This window comes from Leptosomus discolor, chromosome Z (genome assembly GCF_034619465.1).
Source record: "Leptosomus discolor isolate bLepDis1 chromosome Z, bLepDis1.hap2, whole genome shotgun sequence".
Classification (NCBI taxonomy): domain Eukaryota; kingdom Metazoa; phylum Chordata; class Aves; order Leptosomiformes; family Leptosomidae; genus Leptosomus; species Leptosomus discolor.
In genome coordinates, this window is record NC_141419.1 from 9,798,234 (window position 1) to 9,823,059 (window position 24,826).

The 24,826-nt window shown below is 40.7% G+C and overlaps 1 protein-coding gene across 2 annotated transcripts in view; it reads left to right on the forward strand.

Moving 5' to 3' along the window:
- MCTP1 (multiple C2 and transmembrane domain containing 1) overlaps positions 1–24,826 on the forward strand; it is a 285,371-nt gene that overhangs the window by 245,960 nt on the left and 14,585 nt on the right. For both annotated transcript variants that reach the window (XM_086480292.1, XM_086480293.1), the window contains one exon: positions 2,630–2,683. In XM_086480292.1, the coding sequence (XP_086336418.1) occupies positions 2,630–2,683 (54 nt within the window). The remainder of the gene's footprint in view (positions 1–2,629; positions 2,684–24,826) is intronic.

The following is a 24,826-nucleotide window of genomic DNA, read 5'->3' on the forward strand; positions in this document are numbered from 1 at the left end:
AGCACTAATGTGAGATAGGTATTCTGCTGTTCAATCCTGTCAAGACAAGGAATTTCTGGGTGTGCATAAAAGACATCTTTAAGTGTCTGGGGAATATTAATGTTGAAATGTAAGAGACCTAGTGAGTTTAGTCAGCTCCAGGCGTAGGCAGTTATCTGAGTCAACAGATTCAGGTTTATACGTTGGGCTTTAGTCACCTAATGATGTAATTACAGACTTCTTTGCATGTGGCAAAACTGATTTGAGAGAGTTTCCATCTTGCTGCAGCCCTTAACAGCTTGTTTTCATCTGCACTTCTCAGTTTTCTTGGTAGAGCTGAGGTGTTTCTGGGGTTGTTTGGTAAACTGGGTCACTGAAACCATCCACATTAGAAGTTTTAGGGTGAGTTTTTTGAAGAACTCAGTGATGTAATTTACAGCTCAGCTCTCCAAGCACTTGGAACAGGCCAGGGAAGATGACAGTGAGCTACAAGGAGAGGAGAGGAACAAGAAGCTGATGCAGGTGCATGGGAAACTGAAAATGCCGTGGCTTCCACAGAGAGGTCTGTGAAGACAGGACCTCTCAGACACCTCCAAATTGGATGCATAAAATGATGTACTAAGCTGAGCAGGAGCTGACAAGCATTTCAGCAACACACTCTCAACATTTCCCTCTCTCCGTGCTGAGAGGTTTAACCATCCCAAACCCTCTGGGCACTGTGTCTGGTCCCCTTTCTTTAAGAAATCAATCAGAGCTGGCCCGAAAGGGAAACAGAAGAGAAACTGATGCGGGAGGCTTTTTCTTCGTGGGTAGTGCTAGAGCACCGTCTTGATTACTTCTTCAGCCTGAGGGGACTCACAAATACATCCTCCTGGCTGGCATCAGGTCAGAGGCTGCTGAAGATTTGGGCAGTCAGGCTCCTCCTGCTAAAATTGTTCTTCTGGGCAGGAAAGAATTCAAGAGTGATTGTTCCTTAATTGCTCGGGTCATGCTCCTTCCTTGTGCTTTTGGACATGCTCACTCTCTACTGTTTCTTTGTGTTTCTAGTTTTTCTTTTGACACTAAGCTCGAGGACAGAGCAGCCAGTGGACAGAACTGGAGGCTTCTTCCCGTCAGAAGGCCCAGGCTTCTGTTAGAGGTGTTTCGGGACTGGGTTCAAATGGGGAGGAGCAGCTGAAACTGCAAATGTTTTGAACTACGCATGTATGCAGAGGGCTCTACTAGATGTGCCTGTTAAATCAATCTGTGTGTTGTTTACCTGGGCCCACGTAACAGGGTTAACTGGGACCTTGTTGACGGTTGAGCTAACTCAGCAAAAGGCGTCTGATACAAGCACTTCTCAGTTTTAAGTTCTCTTTCCTGATTTTGGCTCTTGGATAGTGCTAAAAGTCCCCTTAGTTCTTGGACATGGATTTGGACTTGATGAGAATATCCTTGGAGCTGTGTTTGGAGAGGTGATTATGAAGTTACTATTTTAATGATTTGTCTTAAATGACAAGTATGCTATATCTGTTTGTAGCTTCACCTACATAACAAAGTAAACTATTGTTTTAGTCCGTAAAATAGGCCAAAGTATTAATGTTTCATATCAGTGAGTTTTTCCTTCTCTTGTCCTTTTTATGCATATTTTATAATACATAATACACACTTTTTGCACCCCTAATATGACAGTGGGCTAGGTGGATCTTTGCTGACCTTCATTATATCCTAATAAGTACTTACACATAAGCAATAATACAAAAAGGCACATTATTTTTTAGTTATAAGGAGGTACAACTTTATTTCAATTCCACCAACAGAGAATTTTCCCCATAGGGTAGGCTGAAGATTTGATCACAGTGTTCTGAGTGATGAATTTGTGAGTTTTAAGTCTGAATCTGCAACTGAGCATCTTTGGAAAGTCATTCAGGCTCTCTGTAAACTAGATTTAATAGTGGTTCATTTCAGGCTCGTGATGTGATTAATAATTGTTGATATTTGTAGAATGAATTGAATGTATGTGTATATTTTATAGTGTTACATTGAAAAGACTGCTTAAATGGAAAGATACGTAGACGCGTGCAGACATGTGGCAACTGCAGCTAGCACTGAATGTGCATAAAGTTAGATGCACAGATTGGATAAAGTCACTATTAAGAAACACAGTGCTAATGCTGGTGGAGCATATGGTATATATCATTGTTGTAGATCATAAGGAGATAAGCTAGTATGAATTTATTCCCAGCTTTGTATTCAAAAATCTCTTGGTGAATGCTGTAAATTCTGTTAAAAATGTTGCACATTTGTGTAGGTAACAGTAAATTTAAAGCAAACGTTTCTGTGTGCTGCATAGGCTCCAGTGGAGTTAACGAAGGATTCCTTTAGTTAAAACAATCGTATATTGAATTTTGAACTACCTTTTAAATTGTCAAGCAGGTATTTTGTACAGCAAGGGTTTTCAGTATATAATTCCCTAATGGAAGTCAATTAAAGCTATAACACTTTCCTGAATCTGAATCTCTAGATCAAGTGTTTTTTCCTAGTTGTACATTTTCCTTCTGTGCATTTATTTCAAATGTTAATAAAGTTTTCATCTACAAAAGGTTTGGAATTGACAGAACAAAACTCTTCCTTTTTAAATCATGACAACTACTACTGTTTCTGTCTGCAGGTAGTGGAGGACATGCTAGAGGACGAGGAAGAAGAGGATGACAGAGATGACAAGGTAATTATCTTTCCTAGCACTTGGGTATCTGGGGATGGGAGAATTTAGACATGACACTGTTTTTACAGACAGTTAAAAAAGGAGTTGAAGTGTTTTAGTCCAGAAAATTGGACAGAGCTGTTTATCATCCTAACAATGCTACCGTGTGTAGCAGGAAAGGATAGAGGACTATAAATCCTGCTTTTTTTTTTTTTTTTTTCCTCTTGGTCCAGAGCTGGGTCAAATATTTTTTCTGCCAGGAACAAAAATAATTCAGCCTGTCTGGAACTTGATAGCTCTTCTGAAGATAACTGCGGTGACAACTGTTTTTGAAGGACAAAAATTTGTCCTGTCTTGAGTATTACAAATAGGGCTGCAGTTGAGGGGAAAATGGTGCAGAAATAGCAACTCCATACTGGTTAAAGATGGGATATTGACGTCTATAATTTTCAAAGAATTGCTTGGTAGAGGAATGGCTGAAATGTTTTGCACTCCATATGGCATTTAAATAATCACAATTCCGATCGATGTGCACTTGGTTCGGAGTTGGCATTGTGGCCCAGCAAGCCGGGAAACTGTTGCAGATCATTCAGCTATTTGAGCAAACACGGTTCAGGTTGGAGGCTGCTGGTTGGGTTGAGGATTGCAGCCACAGTAAATAACAGCTCATTTCCACATCTTATTGAGCCGAGCTATGGGACTGCTTGGATGGGTTGTCCCCCAGGGAGAGGGAAAAACCAGAGAAAAGAAATTAGAATGACCTTGTATCACTGAAGCGACGGCTGGCACTGGCAGGACAGCTTTCTGGTGAGACAAGTGCAGTGAAGACAGCCCCGTTGTTGCTGGTATTTTCATACCAGGAAGGTGTTTTTTGTGGAAGAAAAGGGAAAAAATAGATAATTTCACAAGAACTCTGAATTAAAATACAGACGATTTCAACCTTCACAGCTGTTCCTCCACTTCTATTGTAGTAGAGCCTTAGATTATTTTTTTTTCAAGAGGAGAAAAACAGTGTATCTTAATTTATGCCCTTGACCTTTGTTTCTCGTTGAGATGTACAGTTATATACCACTGTAAGAAGTCATATGCTGGCAGCAGCATTTGAAATGTCAGAAAATTCACTGTGATTAGTTAATCCCCTGAATGATTATTTTTCTGTTAGCTAACACCTAAGATCTGAAAGATGATAAAAAAAAAGAGTATTTTCCTCATTCTGTCGCCGGCTCAAACATTTTACAATTGACAGAAAGTTATTATGCGAAATTCTTCTATACATCACTTAAATCATTAGCTACATCATTTCAGAATTGGCAAACACTGTAGTAACAAAACCTTCTTTTACAAAACACGTATGTGATGGTTTTTAACGCTAAATGATACAAGCATACACTTCTGGCAATAAAATATAAGATTTATTGCAAAGGTCAGTCATGTAGCCATGGAGAGCTTGTATTTTAACTCAACATGCCGGCTTTGAATCATCATTTCTTTTCTGATAAACACTGATCTGCCATCCATTTGAGACCATTTTCTCCTGTTTCTTCTGCTTTATTATTAGAGCTGGTGCAAAAGTATCATCCCAGTCGTGTATATATTCCTAGATATTTTAATCACTGTGATTAGTTCACAAAGAATAGTGCTTGGCTGCTTGTAGTTTAAGCCTGCCTGTGCAGTTAGCGCTTAGTGGTTTTTGGAAATTGCTAAACAAACCCCTTTTAAATGGGGAGATGAGGGCGGGGGTCGCCTCCACACCCCCCACCCCCCCCCAAAAAATTGTCTGGCGATCAGCAGATGCTGCGCAAAACATACCCAATTAGAAATAGCACTCTAGGTTTCAATGTTATGATCTAATATTCAGCTTTCTCAAATTGACACCAGAGTTCAAACATTTTTCTAGATCTAGTTACCAAGGTTGAACAAAAGCGAGTACTGACATTACCGTGTGCATTCAGTGAGCCCTTTTATTGAATATTTAAGAGCTGTCTTTCTATACAGAAGGTGTTTAGGTTGATTTTTGTAAATTCAAAGCTGTCTTCATTACTGCAAACATTTCGAGTTCTCGTGATTGAATATGCTGTTTGACTGGAAAAGAAAATTACTCTTCTTGAGATATGCATGTATGGACTGCCGTGTGTATTCAGTGCTCTTTGCAGCGGGATTTTCTTGCACTGGTCTAAACTGTGAAACAGAAGCGCATAGTTATAACCGAGTGCTTGTTGTTAGAAGCTGGTAGGTTGTTTTTTTTTCCTTTCTAGTGTACTAGACATACTGTGTTACCTGCTGCTGTTCCTCTTACACCTCTGTGACAAAATGGAAAGGTGCAGTTTTGTATTACTTTAATTCGTGTCTGTGTTTTCTTAAAGCTATGCGCAAAGTGAAGTTTTCTGAGAAAACAAATGCACATTTTGTAACACCAGCTGGTGGTGGCCTCTGGCTTTTATTATTTCTCTGTTTTTTCATATGGTATAATAGAAGAGTCAGGTAAATGAGTCTTCTTATGTGATAAAAGTGAAAAGATTAATAAATGTGCCAAAGCCTCACTTTAATTGAAGCTGAAGCATATGTTGCAAGTATGTAAAATATGTCCCAGATGTTTGACCATGGCCAGTGTCTTTGCTTTCCCTGATTACCACGAGGCAGCTATTAGTCCTGTAACCTTTGGACTTAACGGTAAATGGGGTATTACATGGCACAGAGCTGGAGCACCTGTTTTCCATTCAGTAAAGACCCCTGGCAGGCTCTACCTAAGCCTATCCATATGTTTTCACTTAGCAGATTGTTGGGCGATTATGAAAAGTGTCTTTCTTTAGAGCCAGCTTAGATATTAGTCACTTGCTCACAGTGAAAGGGCAGCTCTTTGGCTACTTGATGAGGTCCATGTGGGCATGCACTGATGTAGGTTACGGGACGTGTGATGGAGGGATGTTGCTCGACATCCCTAAATTGCAGAGTTACAGAAGTAATAAACTGAGGATGATGAATGCTCAAATGTATGTAATTAGCTAAAGTAATGCATGTTATTAGCAGTAGTGTGTAATGCTGAGAGGAGTTTGACAAGGTAGATTTGCACTTCCCCTATTACTTAGTCGCATTCTAATGTTCTGGATTTTAGTAGCTTTTTTTCCCACCCTGTGCTGCAACTGAGGTAGACAGGGCTGTCAGTTTGAGGTCATAGGCTGTGGGGTTTTTTACTGGAGAACATTAGCTTTCGTCTTCAGTTGCAATATGACTAATAAACAAAAATGGCAAGTATACTTCTTGTTATATTGGTTATAAACTGGTGCTTAGCAGTGGAACACTTTTTTTTCTAATTTTGTTTCCTAGTCATATTCTGTATTTAGGAACTGAAAAAGATGTTGTAGTTTGTTTGGCTCAGGCGTTTGTCCTGAGTTTAATAGTAGTTTTTCCAAGAAATAGCACAGGATTCTGCATTCCATATGCTCTGTACCGCTTGCTAAACTGATGCCAACCACAGATTTACAGTTTAATCTGATTTCTCTCTCTCCTGTTTCTTTTTTTTTCTCTTTTGGCTCCCTTCCAAACACTGGCTTATGCAGTATCTTAGCAAATAAGGGTCAGTGAAATTACATGAAGTCAAGTTATCCGCAAGCTATCAAAAGGATTTCTACACAGTTATGTTACAATAATGTAGTGGTCAATATGCATAATCAGTGTGTATGAGATTTTAGTTTGCCATTTAAGAAGTTCAGGTATGATTTTCTCATAGCTTTATTCTTTGAACAAGCTCCAGGTAAGATTTCAGATAATCACAAAGAATTTTGGCTCGGCATTTTATGAGAAGCCCTTGGCACGCCACAGAATCAGGCCAGTGAGCAATGCCACCATCAGAGATTTACGTGGAGGAAGGTGCACAGTATGAGCAGTATTTTATTTTACCTTTCTATTAACAGTAACAATAATTTATGAATACAAAATATTCAAATAATTTGCGTCTTTGTCTACTCTCTCTCTAGGTTTTCATTCTTTGAAAAAGTTCTTTGCAGTTCTCAATCAGTGTTACTGTGTTTCGGGATAACTAGAGGCTTTTATAATGAAAGATAGTTGAGTCAAATTAAAATATGTTTTAAAGCTTTTAATCATCCCTGCTGAGAGGAACCAACTTTCTTTTCAAGCGAAGACATGTTCGTAACCTGTCTCAGAAGCATGCCCTGCGTTTTTACCAAGAGTAGATCGTGAGGAGGAGGAAAGATAACTCGGATGTAGCCTATATTTTTGTGTTCTATAAAAGAGAAGATAGTAATCTGTTGTAGTGATGGTTATTTCCTATAAAATAAATGATGGAAAAACAATAAAGAAATAGGGAGTCAATGGAGCGAAGAGAAAATTTGAGAACGAATAAATCCATAGGTTCACCTGTGGCTTGATTCCACCATTAAATTCTACTTAAACATAGCACCTAAATGCTAACCAAATGAAAAAGTAACAACAGCTTCCATTGAAAACTGTAGCTTCATATGAAACTGCTGTCCCCTAAAAGCTTATCTGGACTATGTGCACTCATCAAACAAACCTACAGCAGGGCGATCTAGAGTACATAGCTGCAGAAGTCAGGCTTCCCACTGCAGTTTGATTTCATCTCAGTTTAATTATTCGTACAGAGATGGTGCAAGAGGCATGTGGGTTTTGTCAAAATGGTGCATAATAGGAGGGGTGATGGTGTAGACTGCTTCAGCCCATGTGCTGGAATATCAGCAGGTGCTGTTTCTGATCGTTGACTCACCCAAAAGCCACAGCCATGGCGTTAGTTTTGCCTGGATGTACCTCGGATCGTGGAGCCTTTGCACACGAGCTTCCACAAAGCAGTTTTCGTCCTGCCCTGTGCTGGAGCGTCGGACAGGCTTCGTGATCAAAGTGTGCACCTTTGGAAACCAGTAACTTGCACAGCCTTGTGAGAGGTTTAGTTTTAGCGAGATCAGGCTCCTTCATCCCCATGCAGTCCTGAAATGCTGTCAAAATTAGTGGAGTAAAACGAGGATTAGTGAGATCAGAATCTGAGATTTATATCTGAAGTTCAGCACTCGAGGAGGTGTGTGTGCGAGGGAGTCCCTGGGGGACCAAGGGTCTATCAGCTGTTGAATGAATTACACTCATCGATGTACGTGGGTTTTTTCACCTGTGACTAATATAGTGTGGGTAATGTTCCTCATTTATTAAGTAATCCAAGTATAATTCAATAAATTATTAAATCAAATGAAGAATATGTCTTAATTATGTTAGCTGTTTCAGAATGTGACATAATTTTGCCCTACATTTTTCCTCTACCCTTAATATTTCTTAATCTAACTAAGCAGACTGAAATTCTTGGAGACCAAGCAAAGCTTTGTTTTCACCGAGGTCCACAAAAAGTAACATTATTAAATGGAGTGTAGTAAAAATGTCTGTATGGTCTTCTCTGTGACTCAGGGGAGAGAAATGTTGAGTGTTGAAGGAAACAACCAAAAGCTTTTGCTGCTGGACTGTCTGTGAAACCTTCCTGCGTGTGCGGGTTGGTTTCCTCCATAGCTCCAAAGGCATCCATCTGTTATGAGGCTTCAGAAGTGCTGAAAATGGACCATTCCTCATTTTCTAGCAGAATTTTTTATCATAGTTTCACATAGAATCATAAGATCTGGGTTCTGTTTAAGCTGCTGCCATGAACCAGTTGCAACACTAAGCAAGCCGCATAGTCACTGATACGTATTTGCCAGCCACCTGAATATTGCTTCAGGTTTATTCATAGGTCCCCATTTTAGCCCCCCAAAGACCAGCCCCATTTTAGAGAGGTGCCTTTTAAATTTGTTCTACAGCAAAGTGTAGAGCCTTTAACACAGAACGAGTCTTCATCTAAGTCCCAGAGAAAGCAGAGATGGTCACAGGTAAGACACAGCTTTGGAAGACCAGTAGAAGAAGTGTGATGGTCAAGATGTGCTAGCGTGAGGATGAGCGCTGTATGAACCCAGTCCTTGGTGGCAGACGTGTGGCTGACAACAGTGTACGTGAAGCAACCTGCATTGGGCATCCTGATCTAGTGGAAGATGTCCCTGCTTGTTGCAGGGGGGGTGGACTAGATGAGCTTTAAGGTCCTTTCCAACCCAAACCATTCTGTGACTCAAAGAATGAGAACGAAAGACTGGCAGAGATGATGCTGTGGGAGAAGACGATGCCCAGCAATGTGGCTGTCTGTAGAACAGATGGTATGTCATGGTCTGGGTTTTCAGCTGAGGTGTGATGCTCAGGCTCACAGCACAGCACAACTGAAAATCTACCTTTCAAGCTAGCTGGGTGCCTTTGACTTCACTGACATGCTTGTAAGAAAAATTGCAATCTCAACTACAAGAATTTGCCACGACACTTGATCAGTCATTGCTGTGTTTTAGGGAGGAAGATACAGGAATATGGGAAAATAAATTGCAAGTTTTTGTAAACAATGTGCATATATTTTATGTGCAGTTTGAATTATCTGAGTGTCAGCAGAAGATTTCATATTGTTTACTTGATGTGTGGATCAATGATGGCATTGCTGGACAGATCATCCAGGCAAAATGCAATCCTGACAAAATGAAAGAGGCACCCCCGCCCCAAAGAATTTTAAGGGCAAAGCTCCTCCTAGAGGAGTGTGTTATGGAATTACAAAGCTGGCGTTGTGTGGCAGTGTCCACGCAGCGTGGTGGAGAGCAGAGTCTGCCGCTACGCAGGTTTCGTCTGCTGGCAGAGGAAGAGGTAGATTTGGCATAAGTAAAGCTTGTGGATGATATTGTTTCTGCCAAAAAAAAAGCTTTGCCCAGTCCTCCATCCTGCACTATCTCTTCCCACTTTCTGTTGCATCCCTTTGCTGCTCCGTTTTTGTAGCTTCTTGGTTTTGGTGTCTGTGGGCATCAGGTGTGCGCCACATATGAAATTTGCTTATTTTCTAGTACTCCCAATCCTGCTTTAGGGACAATTCTTTAATTAATGGAACTTGCCATTTAAACAGTTCTATAGATTTTAAAGCATAAGTGCAGAGAAGAGTATGTGGGGTTTCAGTGTGGAAAAAGAATGAGTTTTTGTTGCTAGCAGAGACTTGAAAATAACCAGAGAGACAGGTGACTGCAATGTGAAGGATGAGGCTTTCCTAATTTCTGTGAAACTCTGTCTCTGTTTGGACAGTTTATGTGGCTTGGTGGGGGGTCTGGCCGGGGAAAGAGGCAGCAGTCTGCCAGCCTTCGGTAGAAATTTACTGAAGCCAAGTAGCTGATTTGTGAATTCCCACCTGTATTCTCGCAGAGCATCCTTCCAGTGGGGCAGGGACCTGCTATGACTGCTCCTGCCTGGTGTGGACTCAGGAGAGGTCAAGCACAGGAACCCAGTGCTGCGGAGGGCACTGATTTTCCTGTGAATTTGCTGCCTTTTCTATTGAATTGCACGCCAAGGGTACAGATGCCCACCCATGGGCCTTGTGGGAGCAGCTCTGAGTCAAGGAGCCTGCGAGAACAAGAGCTGGAACAGGCAGAAAGAGATGCAGACATAGAGAAAAAAAAAAACAGAAAGGTAGAGACAACTTAGGGAGCAGGGGTGGCCAGATGTTGGGCAGGCAGGGATGTGGGGAAGGTTACCGAGATCTACAGCAGCAGAAGGCAAGGAGGAAGGGAGAGGCCACAAAGTCCCAGGTGAAGGTGTGCTGGGGGAACAGGCGTGGATTGAGCATCCGTGTAGGAATGTACAGAGCTTTCCTTAAGCTTCACATATGTTAATTTTGGAGCAGTTGGCTTCACCATCTCAGTAGTGCTTTGAATGTGGTCTTCAGGGTACAGTTTAGGTAGACTAGAAAATTAGAATTTATGGCATATGGAAAAGCAATAAATGGTTGTTTTAGCACTGTGGCTTAGTATTAAATGTGACTTAAGGACTGGGGTGGTATCTGTGTTATCTGAGTGATCAGCAAATGCATGTTTGACTGGTTTCAGAGCAGACAAAGTAATACGATAGGTTAACATACAGCTGTAGCAGCCTGATAATGCAGTGTTCTTATTGATTGTCTTAACTGAGTAACTACACCAGGTATTAGGTTTGCTTGTCACAGTGCTTAGTGCCTGGGGTAGTTGAGCAAGTTACTTTTCCACAGAGTTGACCCCAAAGTCCCAGAGTCTTTCAGTCAAACTCCTCAGATTTCATACACTGGCAATTCCTTTCCTTTTCTAATGGGCTATATTAAAGAAAATGTGTCACCTTTTGCGCCATGTAATACTAAATCAGATCAGAATTCATGCACAATTATGTCAGTGGAAATCTAATATTACAGACCTGCTTATCTCGAGATAGCACATGGAAAAATAAACTTGCACAACTGACAGATTTACTTGATTCTACAGCTAAGTTATTTGTATGTAATCGAGCTGAGGAATGTGTACGGATTATTCTCAGGCATCTCGAAAAACATATAAGAAAAATGACTGATAAATTTTTAAGTTTTGTTTCTTTCTTATTTCTCCTTCTCCTATTTCCTTTCCCTTTTTATCTTTTCTTGTCCTGCTCCAGTGCCCAACTAACAAAGTCCAGGATGGGAAAAACAGATTTTATGGTAGCAAACTGGTTTTGTTCCAAAGGCTAACAAGTTTAGAAAAACAAAATGGACACCACTCGTTTATGTAATGTCATAGATATCTAATGGCATCTAGGTAACACGGAGCTCTGAGAGAAAAGCATGCTATCGAAAAAGTATTGCTTTCTGTTTTTCTTTAACAGTGTGAAAAAGTCAGAACACCGTTGCTAATCTGAAGCTTTCTTGCAATCAGAAGTAGTAATTTAAGATCAATTGCTCAGCAGATGTGCTTTTTAGTATTTTACACGAAAGAACAGGATAATTCCTCCTACCTTCAGCATATATGACAGTGTGTTGATATCTCTTTAATGTATGGTATTAGCTATAATTTAAAATTAAGTAAGGAGAAGCTGTTTGTTGGCCTGTAGTTGCTATTTGATCAAAATTTTAAATACCAATAGGGAAAGAGCAGATGGAAGACCTTTAGAATACCTTCTCTGCTGCTGAGTAGAAAGCTATTTTGTGATTGGATTTTTTTAAAAAATTTTGAGGGGAATTTGAAATTTGTGCACATGTTTGTGTGCACCAAAGCATCTTCTTGTCTATTCTGTGAAGTCCCAGGGCTGCTTTCCTTCCCACTCTCAAAGAAGAAATGCTGCCTAAGTTAGATCGATACATACCATATCCTGAAGATCAAGAAACAGTTTACTTAGCTATTTTTCTAAAGTATAATACCCACCCCTGCATTTTGATAGAGAAATGGTTTGCATAGTAATAGTTGTGGTTTCTGGACAGTCTATTAAAAATTAAGATTTTATAGTCTGTTCAGGGAATGCTTGAAACTCCATTATCAGAAGTTACATTATATGATGTTACAGGGCAAGAGCCAGTTTGTTACTAAATTTTTTTTTTCAAACAGCTCTTGCGTCGTATTTCACCCATCTTCCTCAGGATATATTGATTCAGAAGAAAATGTGTTCTAACACTGCAATATTTAAAAAAAAAAAAAGTTTTATGCTTTATTGTGAGGTCTTAATGCATAAATATGGAAATGTCATTTCCTGAAAGTGCTGAAGATTTTTTTCCCTGGTGAAATGTTGTCTGTCAGATGACAGCTGCCTGTAGTCCTTTTGTTGGTTTGCTTTTGCAAATCAGTGCCTGCAAACTAAGGAGAGGAGCTGCAGCAGCTTGCCGAAAGTTGTTTTCAAGCAAGACTAAAGGTGCTTTTCAAAATAATCGATAATTAACATTGTGCTCGATCACAACCCACCAAGCAAGCAAAGGCCACCTGACGGTGTGAAATGCCGGTCTTTTGGGGACACCCTGTTCCAGGAGAGCGGAACTCGCCTCTGTGCACAGAGACTACTGGAGAGAACTCCTCGTTCTTCAGACTGGCTCCCTTCGAGAGGAAAACACAACGGTTCGGACCGGGACTGGTTTTTCCTCTGATGCCAGTCGGGCTTCAGGGGCTGCTCTTTCACGGGCTATAAAAAGCCCTAAAAGCCCCAAACAAAAGCTAGCAGATTCAAGAGCACCACTTCACACTGTGGTATCTCCCGCAAAAAATTCAGTGAGAAACCCCTTTGCTCCCAGTGCAGCTGTTTGACGCTGTGTCTGTTGATCCAAAGAACAGCATAACCCTTTCTTGGGAGCCTGCTGGAGGAGTAATATAGGGAAAGTTCAACAAGTGTTATATGTCCAAATTACTGTTTTGATAAGGAGCCTAGATGTCACCACAGATAGACGTAATCTACTGAGTCTGAAGAAACACCATTTGCTTTTAAAAGCAGATCCTCATTAAAATGCAAGGAAAAGTAGCACATTATACAAGATTTGATGAAGTATGTAGAACCATGATCTGTGTTTCTATTTCAAAGCCTGTGATGATTATTTTTTGATCGAAATGGTCTCATCAGTGTAAGGACTCGGACACCCAATATGGTTTCTGTACCTCCTGCCAGCTTCCTGGAAAAGTGAAGAGGGTTGGAGGAATTAGTTTTCACAGTCTGAACATCAAAAACATTCAGAAAATATAATATTACCTTTTAAAAAGACAGTAAAAAATAGAATAAAAGAGTCTGCAGTCAGTGGGCTCCTACCACGTATTCTTATTTCAGTGTTCCTTTTTTTTTTTTTTTTTTAGTAAAGTCATTTACAAAGACAAGGTCTGTAATGGCCTCCAGGGAGTGAAAAGGGATATATTTCCTTGAGGATGAAGCTAAACAGCAGAAATATGGTTACCATTATGCTCTAGTAATACCCTGCTTTGCTTTCTCCATCATGTATCTAGAGAGGTGTTGGTCAGGGGTGGGGAGCACTCCAGCACTGCTCCACTACCTCGAGACGCGTAGTGTTGTTCTTTCACTTTGGAGATGTCAATACCATCCAGACACTATACATTTCTTCTGGGAGTTGTATTTTTTTATTTGGAGTTGTATCGTAACAAAAGCCTGTAAGGACAGAAGGCAGAAGCATAGCCAAAGCCCTGGCACGCGGTTTTGAAGTATAATATACTAGACAGATTACCTGCTGTTAGGAGTTTGAAAAGTTTCATGCTTAGCAAATCTTATCTTCTTCCTTTTCCCTCCTCTTTTCCATGTATGGTTCATCCTACTCTTACACTCTAGGAGAAAATCAGAACTGTGATTAGATATGCTAAGTTAGCTCCACCATAAGCTGCATATAATTTGCAGCATTTAGTTATTGCTTTTGTTTAAAGGTTTAGAGTTCTATTTGAACCACTTTAATAGTGCCTGAGGTTTTTTAAAATGTTTATTGAAAGTAACACTTGTAGTAACAGTGAGGAAAATAGAGTGTGGTGTGGATGAGATTAAATTATACTGCTTCTTAATAATATTTCAGGTGGATAATTTGGATCTTTCTTTTAATAGTAGACATCCTTTCTGATTAAGATACTTCTGTTTTGCTTCGTAAAATTAGACAAGTTGGGGAGGGGAGAGCTCAGTGCAACTCTGTCACTGGCATCAGCCAAGAGATTTTATGCCACATAAATGGAATATTAAAAAGTTGGAAACAAATGACCACATGGAAGGGTGTAAGAAACAATAGCCTCTTGCCACTGAGCAGATCTCAACCCTTGTGAAGCTGGGACCGCAGGTAGTGACATGGTGCTATTCATAGTGGTGCTCTCATACTTGAGAGGGTCTTTTAGGCACTCAAAAAATATGACTAAGGACACAACATGGCAACAACTGAGGAGGGGAAATAGAGCCTGTGCTTGAAATATAAAAATAATTACGAAGAAGATGGCTATCTTTTTATACTACTTTTCTGAGAAGTGGTGCCCACTTTACTTTGGTTTACCTGGGCTTGCTTTGTTACCTTGCACGCTCAGAAATAGTTGATTACTTCCTATTTAATGCCCTGTTACTTCCTTCACCCACCTTCTCTGGTGCAGCTAATTGTTTTTCTGCCTCATCCTCCAGGGATGCTGGGACCCACCAGGCGCTGCTCTGACAGGTCCCCCCTCCCCTTCCTAGGGCAAACAAAAACAAAAAAGTCCTTATAATGATGATCATTAATTATTAGTAATATTATTACTTATTAATGTTAATACTGCTAGTAATAGAGAGCTTGAGCCCTCTCCCTGCGGTGGGGAGCCATCTCAGAGACAACCCTGGAAGGGCACCCAGTCAGGCTGTGCAATCTCCAGCTGCCACAGCTTCCCTACGTTCCCTCTGCGTTACCATGACACAACCGGGATATCTCCCAGGTGCTTCCAGGTACTGGAGGAAAGCACTTGCACACTACACACTGCTGCACAACCCTGTTTTTGAGTAAGCCTTGTTAGTGAATTCACTCCCCTTCTCTCCCCTGTAGCACTCTATTAATATTTTTCCACTGCATACATTAGTATTTTCAACTGCACAGGACTCAAAAACACTAAAGTCAATGCAAAGGGAATGAGATTTCGGGGCCGAAGCAGTGCGGTAGGATGCTGTGCGGGAGCTGTGCGTTCGGGAGTGCCAGCTTCTCCAAGCTTGGAGTCCATCTTAAAGCAAAGCTCAACACCTCAGGAGGAGGAAGAAATTCCTACAAACTTTTGAGGCACTGATTGATAGTAGCTGATTTCTAAGCTCTTCTATCATATAAATAAAAAGTAAGCAAACTCAAGGAAAAACGCTGTTTTTATATGTAAAGCGGAGGCCCTCAGGTGATTCTCAGTTTAAGGTTGGATTGAAAGGTATTTGGGTTTCCCCTCCTTCCCAAGAACACTGGGGAACTTCTTACATGTTTGTTTCATGCATGCTATTGTACAACCATTCAGTAAAAACTAATCTATTGCGAAGCATGGGTTGGCAGGGTTCAACAGAAGGAAACGTATAATTGCTGTTAGAGATTAAGTATTGGTGTAAATGACTAGTGCTACAGCCATGGGCACGCCATGCATTCTCCTAGACCCAATCTCCACAACCAGAAAAAACACAGTAAAATTAACCGTCTTTTCATCTCGAATGGGAATGGTTAGCCAGAAGTAGAATTTGCACATTTTTTGTCCTTCTAGAAGAAATCAGTGCTGTAGCTGGAAAGCACTCACGTGACCCTGTTTGTTTAGAAATTTTATGGGAAGTTTATTTTTGCTGAGGTGAAAAATCAGAAGACCTTTTTTTTTGTGCATACTTATGCAATCCTTTTTACCAACCAATGGACTGTACTTCTCAGTACGTTTTTCCTAGGCTAAAATATCAGCAGTTCTATGTCCATTGATCTTTTGTTCCCCTACTACTGCTCTGACATGTTTTAACAAAGATACAAGTATGTCAAATAATAAACAGGAAAGGTTTCGGCTCATGTGTGTATTGTATATGCTTAATTATCATAGTAACTTCTGCTCACTGTTCTGACTTGAACTGTTGTTTGACATCCACGAGAGATTTTAATTCTGTCATATTTTTGTCTCAAATGATGGATAATTGTTCTACCCACTATTTGGATAATTTCACGGGAAAATTATGGTGTATGTGCTTAATTCTGCTGTTAGTTTTATTAAGCTTTTCATATTAAGGCTGTTTCGGCAGCAAGTTCCACCAGTGAGTTTTGCGTAGTATGGAAAAAATAATTTACTTTTATCAGTTTTACCTCTGCTGCCTTTCAAGTTCATGGAACATTTCTCTCTACCACCTTATGAGAGTAATTAAGAGTCCCAATTTACTTTCTCTAAACCATTCATTATTTTGAATATCTTTATTATGTTCATTCATCTTCCGTGTAAATTAAAATGTCCTAGTACTTTCTGTTGCTCATTGTCTTGTTTTTCCTCGCACGGTTTTTGTTGTTTCAATAACTCGTGTCTGCATTTTTTCTGGATCTGCTTTTTTTATTTTTATTTTTTGAGTTGAATTCAGTACTTCAGCTGAGATTATCTCATCAGGTTATATAATGGCTCTAGGTAAAGTTAAACGACTACTGTTAGTAATTCATTTAACTTGTTTATATTCCTCAGAAATGTGACATAAGCTCCTTATGTAATTCTGTCGCCTCTGAACTTGGCATCTCAACCTTCCTTCTTGTTCTACATTAATAAATATATTAAACATCATAGAATCACAGAATGGTTTGGGTTGGAGGGGACCTTAAAGCTAATCCAGTTCCAGCCCCCTGCCATGGGCAGGGACACCTTCCACCAGACCAGGTTGCTCCCAGCCCCATCCAGCCTTGAGTACTGCCAGGGCGGGGGCAGCTACAGCTTCTCTGGGCAACCCGTTCTAGTATCTCACCACCCAATCATAAAATACATCTAGTTTGCATCTGCCCTTTTTCAGTTTGAAACCGTTACCCCTCATCCCATCACCACACTCCCTGATCAAGGGTCCCTCCACACCGTTCCTGCAGCCCCCTTTCAGCACTGGAAGGCTGCTCTAAGGTCTCCCCGGAGCCTTCTCTTCTCCAGGCTGAACACCCTGAACTCTCTCAGCCTGTCCTCACAGGGGAGCTGCTCCAGCCCCCTCAGTATCTTTGTGGCCTCCTCTGGACCTGCTCAAACAGGTCCATGTCTATCTTGTGCTGGGGCCCCCAGAGCTGGACGCAGCACTGCAGGTGGGGTCTGACCAGAGCAGAGCTGAGGGGAGAATCACCTGCCTCAACCTGCTGGCCACACTGCCCTTGATGCAGCCCAGGATGCGATTGGCTTTCTGGGCTGCGAGCACACATTGATGGCTCATGTGCAGCTTTTCATCCAGCGGCACCCGGCACCCCCAAGTCCTTCTCCCCAGGACTGCTCTTGATCCGCTCATTGCCCAGCCTGTATCTGTGCTTGGGATTGCCCCGAACCAGGTACAGGACCTTGCGCTTGGCCTTGTGGAACTTCATGAGGTTTGCACAGGCCCACCTCTCCAGCCTGTCCAGGTCCCTCTGGGTGGCCTCCCTTCCCTCCAGCGTGTCGACTGCACCACACAGCTTAGTGTCGTTGGCAAACTTGCTGAGGGTGCACTCAATGCGACTGTCCATGTTGCCAACAAAGATGTTAAACAGCACCGGTCTCAGTACCGATCCCTGAGGAACAGCACTTGTCACTGTTCTCCACTCGGACATTGAGCCGTTGACTGTGACTCTTTGGGTGTGACCATGCAGCCAATTCCTGATACACCGAGTGGTCCATCCATCAAATCCGTGTCTCTCCAGTTTAGAGACAAGGAAGTCATGTGGGACAGTGTTAAATGTTTTGCACAACTCCAGGTAGATGATGTCGGTTGCTTTTCCCTTATCCACCATCACTGTAAGCCGATCGTAGAAGGCCACCAAGTTTGTCAGGCAGGATTTGCCCTTGGTGAAGCCATGTTGGCTGTCACCAATCACTTCCTTATTTTCCATGTGCCCTAACATATTTTCCAGGAGGATCCACTCCATGATCTTGCCGGGCACAGAGGTGAGACTGACTGGCCTGTAATTCCAAGAGTCTTCCTTTTTTCCCTCTTTAATTATGGGGTTATGTTTCCTCTTTTCCAGTTGGCAGGGTAGTTTACTATTAATCCTTTGAAATATATCTGGTTTTTTACCTCTTTCTCCTTGCTTAGTTCCTTAATACCCTTTTTCTTTTAGGAACAGTCTAAAAGATTTCTTTTAAGCACAATGTAAATTATCATTTGCTTTCCCAGTATTGATTTGACTGGTTTTAAATTCTAAAATATTTCATGAAATTTGTCATAAATAATTTTAAAAGTTCTGCGTATCGTACTAGGAACTTTTCAGAACAAGTTACCTGAGGCGCTTGGATTCAAGCCCCACTCATAATTTCTTGCGTGAGTATTCGTTGTGGAAGAGCTTGGGGAAGGTTTCCACAGGGGTTGTGACAGGGGATCTATTTCAAATCAAGAGTTGGTAAAAGAAGTTGTAGGAAAAAGTCAACAAAATGAACAATAACAAATTAGTAGGAGTGGAGGGTGTTTGCCTAAGGAACACCTGGGGGGGACACGGTTGAACCACTAACACTGCTGTGGGTGCTTGAAGCTCGTGTAAGTCCAACATGAAAGTGGACAAACTCACAGAAGAAAAAGCCATTGAGAGCTATCCAGAACAAGCAGCTGTAAAAATCGTGTACCACAGTTCTCTGAGAGCTTGAGATACATTCTACGAAGTTGTAGTTTCCGTTTGACCTCAACTTGGTCATTTCTGTGGATGTCTGCTCTTGGCCACTCTATTTCTCTACAGGCATATGTCCATCCAGTAGGTGGAAGTGTGAGGCTTTCTGCATGCGCCAGGATGTCACTTGCAGCCCATATCTTGCTAATGCAGCAGTTACTAAAGCTACCCAAAGAAAACAAGTTTGGGACATGCGAGCCTACTCTATTGTTCGTTGCATGTGTTAAGTCCCTCATACAAGAACTCTGTCGCACCTCAAAAGCCCTAAGTTAGGAAACAAAGTTGGCAGAGGAATAAATGTTAGAAATGGATTAATGTTACTATTTTCCTAACAGGATTTCCTTCTTTTTCCTCTTTACTTCTATACATAATGAAAGTTTCTATGTTCAATTATTCTGTCTTAAAAGGAAAAGTTTTTAGTAAAGGTCATGTTGAGTGTAAGTATAGTCTGTACAGAGTACTGCACTGTTCTTCTGTTACCAAATAGAAGAAAAATCTCTAAATTATATTACCAGATTTCATGGGAAGTGGAATTTGGACAGTTCTTGTAATATGTTTAGCTTCTAGTGTCTTAGATATGTTAAAAACAAATTTCCGCAAAGAAAACTGTTTCTGAAGTGTTGCATGTGGCATCATCAAGGCCAGGTTGGATGGAGCCTTGAGCAACCTGGTCTAGCGGAAGTTGTCCCTGCCCATGACAGGGGGCTTGGGACTGGATGAGCTGTAAGGTCCTTTCCAACCCAAACCATTCTGTGATTCTATCAGCTGTCCTTCCACATGTTTAATAGCAAAAACCTGTAGTACAGTCTGGGCGTTTCCAAACGTCACACAAATCTGGCCCTTTACAAAAAGCTGTTTGAAGCCGGCACAGTTGCTTATTGTAGTCTCTTTGCTAAATGTCGTGCCACAGAGTCTAAATACCTCAAGTATTTGTGTGCTTAATCTCAAACGGTCAGGCTAGAACAGCACAGTTCTTCTTCTGGAGGAGTGGCACCTGCTCTCTTCTGTGTTTTCTTTGGAAAAAGGTTGAATACGATAGAACCACTCAGCCAGTTGTTTGAATGATGATAACAATTTCACAGCCCTTCTCCCTGTTTGCTTAGCATCGCTGTGCCCTAGATATGACAATGTGTGCAGATCCAGGAGAAATAATGAAATCTATGGAAAGCAGGAGAAAAAAGACATTTTATGATGGCAGCTTTATCCCCTGCTGTTGTTGGACTGCAGATGGGTACGAAGTTTGCAACCAAGGCTGAAAAGCATTTAAACTTTATTTACTAGACAGTAAATAATACAAAGACTGTTTGCTGAAAGCTGAAGAAGAGGTCTGCCATTGAATTTTTGCACTGTGGCTGGTGGTTGTTGCTTTTCTGTCACTAAAATAAGAAACGAGTTTAAAGTTTTGGAAGAAACAAGCTGCGCTTTTTTTTTTTTTTTTTTTTTTTTTTGAGTATGGAGGCCTAATTTGTCTTCTCTGCTGAAAAGGCCTATGGGAATAAAATAGGTTATTCTAAACAGAATGCACGTTGGTAGATATCATGCGCTACACAGCACCCTCCTCAATTAAACAGCAGTGGCGGAGTCAGAGAAAGAAGAGGTGGCACGGCACTCGTGCATCTGTGCACAGCTGGTGCCGGCAAACCTTTGGAGCTGATGTCTCCCTACACGGATCTCTCGCATTTGTGAAGATGTCAGGAAAGGATCGGGAATTTAGGAAGGGAGGGGCGCTCTCTATTGCTCTTCACAATTTCCCATTTTCTCTCCTGAAAATAACTCCGTGTTCAAGAGAGTCCACTTCTGTCAGGGGTGCGTCAAAGTTGAATTCAAGCGAAATGCTGTTGGGTGCCCCTTTTGCTCATCCTTAAGTCAGTCTCGTTCATTCATTTGCTTAATGCCCAATATCCACTCCGAATTGTTAAACAGCAACGATTTGTTAGTTTGCTGTCAGGCTCATTATTCCCTGCAGGTTTCCCAGCCTACCTCCTCCAAATCTGTCGATCTTGGTACTTCAAAGGTTGTGGAGTCTCCTTCTCTGGAGAAATTCAAAACCCACCTGGACACATTCCTGTGTGACCTGCTCTAGGTGGTCCTGCTCTGGCAGGGGGGTTGGACTAGATGATCTTTCGAGGTCCCTTCCAGCCCCTGACAATCTGTGACTCTGTGAAACAGGCATTGTGCAAGTTACGACAAGATGAGAAAAAGATAAAGTGGGAAGATGCTTGTCATGTGGGGCCTGGTTAAAATACTTTGTTTATGTGTTTCTTTAGGAAAGCAGATAAATTCTGTTGGACGCCTGCTTTTCATCTTCTGTAAATTAGGTATTTTAGCTGGATGTTTTTCCCTCCTTGGTTGCAGGATTTATATACTATAAATAGTATCATCTGTGGTCCAGTGTGCTTCCTATGTTGTGAGCGCTCAGTGATCAAGTTAATATTGCCTGAAGGACAAAAAATTTTTGTGTTTCCTGCCATTTATTTTTTCAGCTGTCATACCAACATTACAGTAATCATGTAGATTTTGTATTTAATTTTAACAACACTTTGCTTTCCTTTTTCCTTCTAAAGCATATCTATTCATTAACAATTCAACTAAGCAAGTTCCATTATTCATTTCTCAAAAGTGAATTCACCTATTTGACTGAAGATAAGCTGGTAGCTTTTTCTACAAGGTCTCTTATTGTAAAGTAACAGATATTACATACAGTATGCAGTCAAAGCTTTTTTGAAACAGCTATATACATACAGTAGGCAGTCAAAGCTTGTTCAAAACTACAAATATTTGTTTTTCTGAAAAAAAAAAAAAAAACAATTAGAAGTTTGTGTAAATATTTGCCTTTCAACTACTTTTTTTCTTTCTGGTATTGTAGACTGCAGTACAATACCAGATCATGAGCACCTCTTACAAACTTTTCAGTCAGAGTATCATTTTACTGTGGTCCAGCATAAATATGTACTTTTTTCCTTCTGAGATATTAGCATGCTGAAGCATGTTTAAAATGAATGTAGAACAGACTATTGTAGTGGCTAGACATGAAAGTAATATTATTACAAGTTACTCTTCATTGTGATTTTGCATATTTATGGACCTGCCTCATCTTCGCTGGATGGCTCAACTTTAGATATTTTCCAAAATTTCAGTACTTTCTAATAAACAAAGAGGGTTTTTTTCCCCCATTTCAGTGAAATAAGCATAGAGAGAAAATTGACAATGAAGCCTTTTCGGGCTTTTCTCTGGATTTTCTCCAAAGGGACCCTAGAATTCTTGGTTCACTTATCACTTTTCACCCCAGAATATTTGCAGGGTTATTGTCTAGGTGCTGCTTTTTTCTTCCTTTTCATTTTGTTTTGCCTCAAATGCAAAACTACTTTTCTACACTATGTAATCTTCCAAAAGCACAGCTTGAATGCTTACCCAGGGGAATTATGTAAAAAACGAGTGATTTTGAAAGGCTTGCTTGCTTTGTTCCTTTCTTCCTTCAATTTATTAATATTTGATAGATTCTTTGAATAATTGTAGCTGCTGTTTGAAATATGTATTTATATGTGCATTGTCTTTGGAACGTTACTTAATCTTTCCTGCTCTAGACATGGTAGGATTTCTTCTGAGCTGGAGTGGCAGAGCTAGTGACATGACCATGGTGTTGTGCTTTTTGGTTTTGAGTGTTTATGTTTCTTTGACCATCCTCTTGTTCACCAGTTTGGGATTCAATCCCAAACTGCTTCCAAGGTAGTTTTCTTTAAACATTCAGCTCATACAGAGAATGTCACCCAGCTCTCACATATTACTATTTTCTTCACTGCTATAGGTTCATGTTTGGAATGAAATATTCCAGATAACCTACACTTGCTGGCTTAGCTGAGCATAAGGCCTGATGTTTTTCTTTTCCAGATCATGTTCCTTAAGGGAGGAGTTCTATCTGATCACGGAGCACTTGACAGCAATCAAGTGTTTCAGATTTTATACTTGGTCTTCGACTGTTGTAAACTACCTGGGTTCTGTTGACCTCAGGATATGGTGCACGCATGGAGAATCTTGCCTGTTGTTTTCAAGTCCCTGTGAACAGTTGCTCTTTACAAATAGTGTCCTCGAGAAAATGGTTTTGTTTGCTTTTTTTCATAGCAACTTGCTATTGAGTTAAATCACTAGCATCCAAGGCAGCGAAAAAGTTTGGATTGATTGTTCCGGAAAAGTCAAGTTTGGGCAGCAAATACCACTGGTAAAGACATTTCTGTAGTCCTTTGCTCAGCAGTCTGTTTGACCAGGCCCAGGTAATTTCGTACCACAACTGTCTGGGTGCCTGTTTGGGTATGGAACCTTAAAGGGAAAAAATCCGGTTTTGATTTCTGTGAATGAAAACCAGCAGCAGTCCAAGACAATGATCACATGAGTTTTGAAATACAAAATTGGTTTTGTATGTGTTTGATCTAAACATATTGTTAGTAACGGTGAGTGTGAGAGAGAAACATCAGAGCAATAGCCCTGCTTAAAGAGGAGCTGGGTATTGTAGCCTGGTAATCAAAGGAGGAAGGGAGCAGGACTCTTGTCTCTAATCTTTAGTGACTTGCATTTCAGGTGTCTAACCCCAGATAGTGATACATGGGGAGGACAGAGGAAGACCACATTCCTCCTCCTGAGGAGTCATTTCTAGAGAACAATTCACCTTAACTCTGAAACAGAAGTCTAAGGCTGGAGTGCCAGATCATGTTTTGGATCAGTATTTGGCTCCTTTTGCTTTGCTTCGGTTTCAGCTGGCTCTTGTGGTGACAGTTCACATAGCAGTGATGACAACTTCGAGGTTACCCTCTGCAGTCCTGCACTGGAGGTGCAGGTCTTTCAGCAGCAGAAACAATTACAGCTCAGCTTGCCAGTTCCAGCAGACAAGTTTGTGTAAAATCATTATCTCTGTTGGTTTAGGTGAACAACTTACATAAGAATTACAAGATCATAATATCCTGTCAACACAGGACTGGAAAACTTCCAGAGACAGTAAAGTAAATCTAAATGCAGACTTTGGTGCAGAGACAGTGTCCTAGCTCTGTACAGAGGTGAACTTGAATAATTAGTCTTTATCCTCTGTCCAAGAGCATGTTTATCATTGTCATAATCTTTTCAAGGAGAAAATGAAAATTACGTTCTACATACACTAAAACATCAAATTAACTTTTACACCTGCTACATTCGAGCCATCGTATTTCAGAACCGCAACTGAAATTTTAAATGACTGCAACTCTAGCAGAACTCCATAATCTTCCTTTTGTATCAGTCAGTGACAGCTGTATAGACATTTATTGAAAGATAAATTTTGAGGATACTTTAAACTTTCAAAACAGAGCACTATATTATTTTGATGAGACCCTTCTTAGTACCAAGTGGGCAACAAAAATGTGTGGGTGTGATTTAGATAAGCATCTCAAAAATTCAGCTGTTTCACTAACCACAACCCTTCTGCATTCACTTTCTGGTTTCTCTGTCTCTTTCTCCCACCTGAATTCAGATATTTTATTCTAGCTGGTATGACTTATTTTCACCCCACTATCCTTCCAGGCTATTGCATAGCAGTGCTGTTCTTATTTAAAATTACTCTTTCTAGTAGAACTAGCAGGCTCTTTCCTTACCTTTTCAAGATTATTAGAGCTTTCAGGTTTAATTTTGTCATATCTCTCACATTTGCATCACGGAATTTGAAGAGTTGCGTTAATGAACACACTGTTAATTGCAGTTTTGCATTCAGCTTAGAAAAACCATGGATAACACACTGTTAGAACCATGGGAATTTACAAATCCAACTGTAAAATCATGGCCAACATTTATTCATTAGTAGAAACCTCAGGACTATGTTGTAGCAAAATCAGCTATGGCAAACGACCGCTGGACAATGCACCGAGATTTCTGTGTTAGCCTCTGTCGGATGACATCGATGTGACAGGGTACAAGAGGAATGTTAATGAGATCACTGTCAAGGTCCCGTATAGTTCTGTCTTGCCAAAAGTAAGAAACCCTCTCTTCCCTTGTTTAAATATAGAACAGGGTGAAGGGGAGAAAAAGAG